The 11790-nt window shown below is 36.8% G+C and overlaps 2 protein-coding genes across 6 annotated transcripts in view; both read right to left on the bottom strand.

Annotated features, from left to right (window-relative positions):
* Positions 1-482: 482 nt before the first annotated feature.
* On the bottom strand, positions 483-1245 carry LOC117982100 (ubiquitin carboxyl-terminal hydrolase-like). Its single transcript, XM_034968386.2, has one exon. The coding sequence runs from the start codon at positions 1194-1196 to the stop codon at positions 510-512; it is 687 nt and encodes a 228-aa protein (XP_034824277.1). The 5' UTR covers positions 1197-1245; the 3' UTR covers positions 483-509.
* Positions 1246-7332: 6087 nt separating this feature from the next.
* Positions 7333-11790, bottom strand: part of spg (dedicator of cytokinesis spg) — a 75769-nt gene continuing 71311 nt past the window's right edge. For 4 of the 5 annotated variants that reach the window (XM_069498935.1, XM_069498937.1, XM_069498936.1 and 1 more), the window contains 6 exons: positions 11513-11602; positions 11201-11300; positions 10936-11111; positions 10264-10358; positions 9469-9603; positions 7333-8912 (listed from right to left, as the gene is read on the bottom strand). In XM_069498935.1, the coding sequence (XP_069355036.1) occupies positions 8746-8912; positions 9469-9603; positions 10264-10358; positions 10936-11111; positions 11201-11300; positions 11513-11602 (763 nt within the window). In that variant the 3' untranslated portion in view covers positions 7333-8745. The remainder of the gene's footprint in view (positions 8913-9468; positions 9604-10263; positions 10359-10935; positions 11112-11200; positions 11301-11512; positions 11603-11790) is intronic. The other variant, XR_011236799.1, reaches the window with a different exon arrangement.

Below are 11790 nucleotides of genomic sequence, written 5' to 3'. Positions count from 1 at the left end.
CGTCCCAATTGAACACAAGGCTACGGAGGCGAGGCGAATTTTTAATTAGTTTCCGAAGATAGAGGATTTTAAGAAGGCATGCGGGAGCTGTGTAGCAAGAGTGCGCCGATATCTTAATTGAGACGTGAACGCTGCGAATCTGGCGAAGGAAGAGGATTTGTTTATTGTGAAACAATTCGGAAATTCTTATTCCTACTTACTTATTACCTGATATTAAAGGCTATTTTTAAGTTAAACATATAAATGATGCCAGATGGTACAAGTTATGTTAAAATTAAACAAGGAATTACAAAAAAGTTTTATTAGAGGTCAACATTAGGGCCGATTCTCTTGTACACAATCTCTAAACTAAACTAAATTAACAGCTCTAAATCAAGTGCTATCCTTTTCCGCAAGCAACATTATGAACGGGATAGCAATAGATTTAGACGTGCCATTTTAGTTTAGTTTAGAGATTGTGTACAACGGAATTAGCCACATTATCGAGATAAATAAACAGAAAACAGAGTTTATTGATTAGGAACAAGCGCTACCACATTAAAACCAATGTTATCTGGTTCCCGCGCAATGAACTCACGGCATATCTTCGCAGCGTCTTCCAGGAGTCGTTCAGCAGTCGTCGGTCCGTGGTTGATAGGCGAAGACTTGCATCCATCCAACTCGAAAAGATTTCCATCTTTATGAATGAACGTTACAAAGTGATTATTCACTGTTTCGTTTTCCTCGCCCGCTGCTTGGTCAGCTGATTCAACAGTCTCCTTATAAGCTTGCAAAATATTAACAGAATTCTCTAAAAGAGCCCCCTTGCCTGCAGCATCTAGCCCTTTTGCGTCATTTATGTAATTCTTCAAGAGTCCGTCTTCAAGGTCGATTTTATTGGTGTTATTTGCAATGCTGTGTACCAAGGCAATGGTTCCACAAACGGTGCTTAGGACTTGCTTCAAGTAAAACACATCTTTGGGAGCTTGCTGTCCTTTCTTAAGCAGTTCACTCTCTTGCTGAGCTCGATGTTGTTGGTAGCTTTCGGAGAGTGGAAACAGCAGTATGACGGCTAGTACGGGTCGCGGCACCCATTTCAAGGCATCCTCCTCCAAACTTATAACGTCTACCATACGCCATTTATTTGAAACCCCTAGTTTTTGAAGGTATCTATTCATAGTCTCAGGGTTAGACTCCATTGGTAATGCAACAGCCATTTTGTATTTAGTTTGTAGGGTCTCTTCTCTCAGAAAATACCTTAGGAAGTAGAACAATATCGTATGCAACCAGATCGAGAAAAAAGGGATAAATTCCAATAAACCCAGCGATTTATATTTTGCCTTTGACAAATCTTTGACACTAGCAATTGCTGTCATATTAACTTCATCATTTCCACATCGTTTTAGCCATTTAGTGGCCAATTATTTTATACCTATTCAGCCAGCACTTTCTGGTTGTTTGTTTACCTTTTTAAGATAATGCTTGATATAATAGGCTACTTGACTCATATCTAATTTCGTCCAATAAATGATTATTTATTATAGTATTTTGCTTAAGACAACGAAATATATCAATAACAATTATTAAAAACGCAGGATGGATATATAAATCCAATTTAAAAAAATACAGTTTTTATTTTTATTTGAAACTCAGAAAACGCTGTCAGCCATGATGTGACGTCAAACAAACATGTAAACAAACAAATGTCATCCCTATTGACTAACGTAGTATCCATATATATAAAATTTCAAGTCCTCCTGACTAACTTATATATCAACGCACAGCCTAAACATCTAAACAGCTGGTCCTAGATACATGAAATTTGGTGGGTGTGTTCTTTGTAGGTAAAGAGAAGGTATCCACTAGGAAAGGATTTTTTGAAATTCCACCCCTGAGTGGGTTAAATGGGGGTTTGAAATTTATGAAGTCCACGCGGGTGAAGTCACGAGCATAAGCTAGTTTTTATATATTTCTAAAAACTCATAGTAAACGTAAAAAATTATCGTTTTCTCTTTATAAATTGAATAAGTTATTAAGTAAGACTTACAACAAAGTGATCTTTGCAAAAATAAATTTGGGTTGCAGTCGTTATTGATATAGGATCCCTTTAAGCAAGTCTTCGCGTGTTACGTATATTTATTTCACTGGGCACTCTAATCCACAACTTTCCTGTGGTCTTTATCGATGCGTTTTTACATTCTCGGATGATACAATAACGATAATTACTATATTTTTCATGTAAACTAGTATAGAAGTCATGTTTATTAAACTTTGGGAGGTTATGCTGTTGTTTACAAATGCATGACGTCAGAGCACAGATAATCTATCGGCCAAACATGGCCGACAGTGTTTTCACCTGTCTAAGAAAAATATATTTTTAAATTAAAGTTTTACGGTTTTTAGGGCGCAAAAAAATATAGTGTTAATTTTTTTGATCTAATAGGACAAATATTAACCATTTAAGACCTACTTAACTTACTAACTAGCCTATTATAAGGTAACTAAGTGAGTATAAAATTTTCAAAAATGCCGTCGGCGCGTTGTCATGCGATCTTATCATTGTACCTACCTATCTATCTATTTACAAACGAATCCATTTAGAAATAATACCTAATACAGAGAGCCAGCTCGTGTCAGACCTTCCTTATTTTATAAAAGCTGAAAGTTTCTCTGCGTATTGTCCTCAACACTGGGAGGGATCATAGTGATGCATACAATATGTGATTAGTGCTACTTTTTGATCTCGTAATCACAAATTTCGTGTTTAATTTACTCGCTATGCACAAAATACTATTTTATTAACGATTTTAATATGAACCGGAACCATGAGGACAACACTAAATTAAGTACTTGTTAAAATGGTATCATTAATTTTAAGTTTGACATTTCTAGCTGTCATATTTAGTCTCTGGGATTGAAAAATAGACTAGTTGTTTAATTTCTAAAGACTGTTAAGTTTCTTGCACTCTTCTCAACAGATTCGGCTTTCCATGGTAGTCGAGACGTAGCATCCTACACAAGCTGTTCTAGATTAAGTTATATTCAACCTTTCCTCCCAGAATCTGAGTAATGGTATAACGCATAACTGGGGAGGCTTCTGCGGTAGTGCAGTGGTTCGGGAGGTAACAGTTGCCACAAGTTGACAAATCACTGAGCTCTCCCGTTTCGTCATTACATCCCTCCCGCGCCACTCCACTACCTACCGCAGGAACCTTACTCAGTTAGTTATACATTATGCCTGAAGGTATGACATTAAATAACACAATTGAGAATTTCCATCTAAATATTTATTTCGTCCATCTGCATTAACATTTTCTATTAAAATTGCATACGCTTACATTTTAGTATTCAGCGATTAACTTACTACGGCTAACCGCTTTGCTTTGTACTTAACGATTTCTTTTGGTGGTCATCACTCATCATACATTCCTGTATTGTCAGTGAACAATATATAAAAGAACCTATAAGAACTATGGACCTTCAATCGTCTTCTACCTATAAAGGTTTATTTGAAAGCTCTGGGAACCATCACAAACTAAAGGTACCTACGAGAAATTTCAAATACTGCGAGAAAAATCATGTATACTTGGCGATTGAAAAATCACCCCTTATCGGGAGCTATGTTATAGTCAAAACTCTTATCCGGTCAAAGTAAAAAAGGAACCAGCCAAGTGCCAGTCAGACTCGCGCACCGAGGGTTCCGTACTACACTCGTATTTTTTCGACATTTTGCACGATAAATCAAGAACTGTATTATCATTTCATACACAAAGTTTTAGAATATACAGGTAAAACCCTTTCATATAATACCCTTTATCTGTTTCACTAATTATTTTTTCATGAACACATTCAAATTGTTTTGTGATGTAAAAACAAATTCCCAGTTTTCGGATTTTTCCACTTACGTGTGCCTAACCTACCTCCCAAATTTCATGATTCTAGGTCAACGGGAAGTAAGTACCCTATAGGTTTCTTGACAGACAGACAGACGCTCAGACACGACAACAAAGTGATCCTATAAGGGTTCCGTTTCTTTTGAGATACGGAACCCTAAAAATTTATTGATTAGAACTTGAACTAAAGTGAATAGGAAATCAAATCGCTTTATTCACTGACAATACATCACAAACATAAACGAACTGCAGAGTACATTACTGAGCCAGGCATTTTTTTAAATAATAATAATAATATAATGACGAAATAAATAAACAATAATTATACAATTCCATTTGAATTAATACGTTATGAAAATAGTCGAAAACATTTTTGGTAGGATTACAATAGATACCGCGCGAGATAGATGCCATCCTGAGGAATGCGCTGATACAACTTGTGAAATTGTGAACATGTAGGGAACGATAAATTACTCTTACTGAAATAATATAAATAGGTTTATAGTCGGAGTCACCTAGCCAATATGTTTTGGAGTTTTTCCTAGCAAATCATTTATCTTTCATTGGCTAGATTCTACTCTCCTAGTCTATTGGGTAGCTTATTCAGCGACAGATCATGAGGCCCTGAGATTCGAGCCTTCAGTTCGGGCTAAAAAAGTTATTGCTTTTGTTTTCAGTAAAAAATTATCAGTAGCAGCCTGAAGTTGGGCTGTAAGGAATACCTACTGTCCTTAGTCCGTGGCCTAGCTGGGAGCGTGTGCGTCCTGCAGAGATAGCCTACCGCTCGGCATCCGCTGTCGATTAGGACACGTCCGCGCGTCTTCCTTCCAATTTCTAGTAAATATTAGGTTTTTTCTACACGCTGGCCGGCCCGCAGGGCGCACCCACTTCCACCTGGGCCGCAGACTAAGGCTGAGATCTATGGAGAGCACTTTGAAACTTTGCTCAGACTAAAGTTTAAGTTAAAACGAGAGAGATTTAATTCAGCTATATACCGCTGTTGCATTTCAACGACGTCTTACGTATCTACGAGCTAAGAGCGTACTCTAACTTTGCTCAGACTGTTGGATAGTATGGATAGTCTCCGTTGAAATTGGCTGTAATGGCCGAAACTCTGTCAGGAGAACATTACCTCGCGCGTCAATAGTAATTAGTACATTTAATGGTATAATATACATACAATAATCGACTACAACTAGTGAGACATATTCACGGAACGTATATGAGTACGATGTTATAATGAAAACTATACGTAAATTCAATAATACTTAACTATAGTATAATAATTATCAGTCGAAATTATAGATGCTTAGGTAACTCAACACTTTTGTTTAGCGAGACACTATTTGGAAACATAAAGTCACTTATTATAAATTCTAAAAAGAACCTATTAAAAAAGTAATAGTTTCAATTCATACTTATATCAATATAGTTCGTCGCAGCAATAAGAGCTATAAAAGAAAATTCGCACAGCGATGCTCTTTTGGCGTCAACACTCATAACACTCTTTTACATACCTCCCCTTCATTTACGTTTTTTTTATGACATAATATAAGCTCCCTTTAGAAAAAAAAAACAAAAATAAAGTCTATAACCATTGCAAAAGTATTACTACCAGTGAAATATTTTTTTAATTGCTTCATCCAGAGATTACCCCAACAAATTCACAAACTTTACTTCTTTATAAAGTAGATGTACACTCGGATCGCCCTCTGTCGTTTCACGATACGGTACTAGTTTTGTTTGCACTATACCTTTAATGTTTCCGAACAGTGCCTACCTCACAATCTTCATCAACACGTAACTACATGATTAAAATACAAAGGTAAACAAGCCCTAACGATAATTACTAGTAGGTTAATATGATTAAACATTAAATATAATAGCTAAAAACATTTCAGAAATTGTTCGTTGGAAATGTGACTTTATCACCTAAGATTTAAGATCTATTTAATAATACATAATTTTAAAAAGTTTTGTGTAAAATTGAAAAATATCACTTGGTTATTGGAAAGACTTGTATGAAAGACAACATCCGGAATAAACGATCCCTAAAGCTATTTTATTTTAGTATTTAATAAACAAATGTCTCAAATATAAGACAAAAATAGTTATGAAATGTAAAACTTCGCGTGGAATTTAAAAAGTTATAGTTTTAATTAATTACTATCATGTTTAAGATTGCATTGAAGTTTTAAACCAAGAGATCATGGAGTTAAAGCCATATTTCGAAAAAATTTAAACTACAGCTTCAATAGCTGCGAACATATTTTGTATAACTACAATGTAATAACGGTATAGTAGTTAATGAACGATTTATATGAATCTTAATTAAAATTGCACTGTTACAATTAAACCTACTTTAATGAAAATTTTCAGCAAAACAGGATTTCGCGTATGTTTTATACATTATCTTAAACTATCAATTAAAACAGTTTTGTTACGTGATTATTTGTTGTCATTTATGAACTTAGAATAAAGATAAAATCATTTTTCATTTAAAATCATTTGATAAAGCGATTTTATCTTTATTCTATTAATTTAATAGAAAAAAATTAGATGATGTTAATATAAAGACAAAATAGTTTTTTTCAATGGCGTGAAACTGATCCATACTTCTTGTAAAAGTTTTTTTTTTAATTTCTTAAGCAAAGATTAAGTTACAAAGTTAAAATTTACTTAAGCTCCGTTGTGTTTTAAAATAAACTGTGCGTGACATATTCCCCAGTATTCCAAAAACATGTTGAGCAATAAGATAAGAAGCAAATTGTTATCAAAAATTAACACTCGCCAAAAAAGCTTGCGCTTGTAAAAATACTTTAAAAAAATAAAGAATACATCACGTTTAAAAATATCGCGAATTATAAAATTACATTTATATGTAAAGTCTGGTCGACGAGCGAGCCATGAGCTCGCAGTAGAGATGAGAGCGGTTTTACTCTCGGTTTCGGTTAGAGGCTCGATTGTGAATCCTGTTAAACAATCGAGTCAAAGAGTTTTGTTTGGCATCACGCCAAATATCAAACTACACTGACGAGTCGCGACTCGCGAGCCTGTCTTTCGGCGCATCAAACCGTGGTCTTGCGATAATCTACTGCGAGCTTTACTGGCCAGCCATCAAAATCGTACTAAAGTTAGCACGTCGATAGGACTTTTCGACTTAGGTAATATACATAATAATAATACCTAAAATAAATAATAATTCAAATGTCGAAAATTTTTGAAAAAATTACGCATACAAAAAATACTCATTTAAAAAAATAATTAATTTTATGAAAATAAAACTTTGATTATACTTTGACACATAATTATCACCGATTTCAAGTAGTTATTTGAAACATATTAAAATACTATAAAAAATAACTTTTGTTTTAGGTATACAAAAAAAACCATAGAAAATAATTATTGTATCAAGTTTCATTGATACTGAGTATAAAAAGCTAAATAGTTTTTTGATTAAAAACTGTTTGAAAATTATACCTACGCATGCTTTTGGTTGTCAGTATGATTTTATACTTATAAAACATTTATCACCTTTTATAATATGGCCCCGATGTAAAACTAAATGCATGAAGAAATTATAAAAGTAAAAATAAATTCATTAATTTGTCAACCTTAATTCTAACAACTAACCTAAGTATATAAATGAAATGATATGCAATTTAACGCGCAAATTAATAAATAGTTTTCTCAAAAATGACCTTAAACGATTGTTATAGCAATTTTCCTTAATAACTTTCTTGCTACTAGTTTTTAGCAAGTGTTCGTAACAATTCGATGTGGCCAGAGAAGACGATTTACACGCAAACTTCCGTCCTTTTCCTATGAATAGATCTTTTAAAAAGGTTAGAGTGTAAATCGATTCTTCAGTTTAATTTCTTAGGAAAACAGTAATTTGCTTTCAACTCATATGTATCATCAATATCTAGCAGCAAATGAAAAATGATTCTAATTTCTAATACGTCATTTAAGCTGCTACGGCTTTTATCCTAACTTTTATTTCATAGAGGTCAAATGAATTATAGTATATGAAATGCTTTACGCGTTAAAAATTTACTTAAATAATAGTTGTCTACCACTATAAAAATATAGATGCTACTATTCATGTACTTTCTTGTACTTACTAAAATTAAGGTTAAACGATTGTAATAATTCAACTAATAAAATACATATTATATCATGTTAGTTATGAGGGGTGTTTTACTATCAATACCGTATCGCGATTCTTGGGTCGCAGGATTTCCGGAAAATCCGGATACATTGCGATCCTGTCAATACGATAAACATTTTCTCGATCACCCTATCACGCAATAGTTTAACAGGCATTGATAAAAAAATTCGTCAAATACACATTGACATAATATTTATTAGCATTTAAAATTGTATTAAAAACTCCTTCAAAATTGTATTAGATAAATACGGTTAAAAGATCATGGTAAAAAAATACTGTACCCAGGCAAATAAGACATTGTATAGACGGTTGCGCACTAATATCTGTTCTTATTAGTTTTTACCTGTACAACATTTTGTCCACAGCTTCCACTCGCGGCTATGGCTGTAGATAGCCCTTGGTGTCCCATTGATAATAAGGGAGTTTGGCAGCAGCATCTTAATACGAGGGTGGAAGTGGAGGGTGAAAATCTCTTAACAAAATACGGCGTCAGTGGCTGGCCGGAGTCGAAGCTGCTAAGGTGGCAGAGGCATTTGAGAGGGTATGGGGGGGGAGCGTCCCCCTTATCCACGTGCAGGGGCTGAAACATCATTGAGATTATCTCCTCGTAGTACGAATACACTTTTAAAAGTCCAATACAAAATATTGCGTCATTGTGCCTTTGACCCAGTCGTCATGAAAGAAATCTCGGGTGGGTAATTGTTAGCAATGTGACTCGCCGTTCTCGTGGTGGCCGGAGTCGAAGCTGCTGAGGTGGCCGAGGCCTTTGGGAGGGATGGGGGGCGGAGTCTCCCCCTCGTCCACGTGCAGGGGCTCGGACATTATTGAGATCATTTCCTCGTAGCGGAGCGATTCTACCAGCTCAAAATCTAAAACAAATTCAAAACATAAGATTGGTTCTCTCTCTGTACTTTGGTGCCGTTCTTACGCTAAAAAGCCGTTAACCCTAAAAACCGGTCAAGTGCGAGCCAGACTTGCACACGAAGGGTTCCGTACTATCGTACAAGGCATAACTCTATGTACTTTTTAATTTTTATAAATCTTAATGGCGGCTATTTAAAAAAAAATGTTATTTGTTACTATACCGGCATTAGCAACACTCTGAACCATAATTGGAATAAAAAAAATTGCAATTATGAGATACGCAGCCCGCTGACAGACAGACGGACGGACAGCGGAGGCTTACTAATAGAGAGATAATTTGAGCTTCAATAGCTCAACAGGTAAAGGAGTGGACTGAAAACCGAAAGGTCGACGGTTCAAACTTCGCCCGTTGCACTATTGTCGTACCTACTCCTGACACAAGCTTGACGCTTAGTTGGAGAGGAAAGGGGAATAGTAGTCATTTAACATGGCTAATATTCTTTTATTTTTAAAAAGAGTCCCATTGGCATCCTTCATAAAATAAAAGCTTGCATAACATACCGTGGTTGTGTCGATGGTCGTCCGCGTTGGTGTAATGGTGTGCGTCCACACTCACGCCCGAGTCGCGCTCCTCGCACGCGCCTCGCCCTGCGCGACGAGGCACTGCGGGCGCCTCGCCCCATGACCTTTTATCCCCTGGAAATAAATTATTAGCACTACTGTAAAACTTGCGGTTGTCCATGAAAGTGCTGTCTAAATGCAATTTAATTTGCAATATTAATATAATATACGATTGAGGTCGGTGTCTTATGTCACTGAAGCCGAAAAAATAGCGGAAGACTTGACTGACTTGTTGGTTTAGCGTTTAGGGGTATTCGGGTCACGAGGTCCGGGTCAAAAGCTATTAGGGTTTCCTGTTAAGAAATTCTTATTAACAGCCCGTTGGGAGTTTAGCAATGTTAGACCTATGCCTCGAAGAGCACTAAAAGCGGTTACGCACTCATCCGATATCTAATCAGATCTCTGAACGAAATCCAAGCTATTCAGTGGGACATCTTTGACATATCTGCGCCATATGTCAGATTTGAATCCGAGGAATATCCGAAATATTTTCACTAGTGTCGGAGAAAACTCGGATGACGGAAGTCGGAGCTAGTGCGTAAGTTGCCATACAAACTGTTCTATGATTACTTCGGAACGTATTTTCACGGATTCGGATCGGATGCAATGCGTAATCGCCCTTATAGCCGTATAGTTCTGCGCCGTTGTAGAAACACAGTATAGGGAGCTGTGGAAAACTCGGAGGGAGGACTTTGCCCAGCCGTGGAATAGTTTAGATTAGATTAGATGACGTACCAGAGACACGTGGAGGCAGAGGCGGGGCGTCACCGGGCTCACTCCAAGAGGCGCGGCTGTGACGACGGGTCTCCACTTCTTCGTCCACAACGTCGCTGCAATGAAACAGAATAATGATTGCTAGATCTCCCTGTCCGATCAATGACCAGTTTCTTTAAATCAAAGAAAGAACAGAGACATGGACACTGTTGGTCGATTCCGTAAAAGCGGTATTACAATCTCAATTATTGTTATGATTTTCTAAAATGGGCATCTTTTTGCAACAATGCATTGGAGTCAATAGTGAACCATTGTGATCGTCACATTCTAGCTGTCAAAGTATCGTAGACCGTGATAGGCCCCTGACAGTGCGGTACACGTCAATCAATTTAAAGCCCAAAACCTAGGTTGCTACGCAAAGATGAATGCCTTACACATCTTTTAGCATTGAATTTTGGACTTTGCACCTGTGTTAGTTTTTTACGTAAAATGCGATGGTGAAGGGGCTGTGTCTGTGCATGAGTATACATGGTTGTACTGCTCTTGCTTATAGTCCGCGAAAATAAATGTCGATTGAACGAACCAATGCGCGGCCGAATAGACGCTCCCGACGTAAACATTCACTTCGTACCACCAAATAGGTACAAGGTTAGCGATTTTTTTTACAAGAAAAAATTAATCTCTTCGTCTTACCGGTATTTTTCCAAAGGCGGTCTTGTAGGACTTCTTGGGTCCCCAGATTTGGGTCTACAAGGCAAAGGCGGCGCCGATTTGATCATTGAGTTGTCGTCAGGACAATCCCTATTGTCGGTCACGGGCAGACTGCTAGACATTATGCTCTGCTGGTCCAGGGTGTCTTCTAATGAATACTGAAAGAAAATTGATTTTTTGAAGATTTAAAAGACTCTTCAACCTGTGAACATCATCCTCATGAGTGTTAGACCTCATCCTCACTTACAATAGGCTTGTTGTAAAGATGCCCTTCTTCATAGTACCCATCACTTTGTTGGACACTAAGCGATCGTTTATCCAACGCTGGCACTGGAGGCAATGGCGTGCTGCAAGATAAAACGAAGTGAGAACCTTCTTTTTTTGAAGGTCGGTTAAATATAAAATTAGCAACTCTTTTACGGAACTCACTTAACGTAAAATGGCCGACTTTTATACTACTTAAAATCGAGTTACGATCTACATAGTACTGAAAAATGCTCCAGGGATCAAACTAATGTTCTTGCGACCATTTGCGGTACTGTACGAATGACTTACTTACTTGACAATACTTTCGGATAGCTGCCGTCTAGCGCGCGCTAGACCGGGTCCAAGATTCTGCCTCAGTTGGGTGAAGCGTTCCACTAGTCGCCTGCAATACATAATTTAAAATTACATGATATGTCTTTGAAATACATAGCCTTTACATTGGAGTTAAGTAAAATGCTCGCAAACCAAGTAGTCCTATCTGAAGTTGCCGCTTCTCTGGCCGTAGCGTTTCTATTGAACTCCAGATATAGGAAGGCTCGTCATTTCAATAATAACTACCAGCTCATTAGA

The sequence above is a fragment of the Maniola hyperantus genome, chromosome 5 (assembly GCF_902806685.2).
Source record: "Maniola hyperantus chromosome 5, iAphHyp1.2, whole genome shotgun sequence".
Classification (NCBI taxonomy): Eukaryota; Metazoa; Arthropoda; class Insecta; order Lepidoptera; family Nymphalidae; genus Maniola; species Maniola hyperantus.
The sequence above is the reverse complement of the archived record's forward strand: the minus strand, read 5'-3'. Positions and strand labels throughout refer to the sequence as shown.

Bases quoted from the DNA above. Each gene is read 5' to 3' on its own strand.
- LOC117982100 (XM_034968386.2), bottom strand. From the start codon at position 1,196: ATGGCTGTTGCATTACCAATGGAGTCTAACCCTGAGACTATGAATAGA.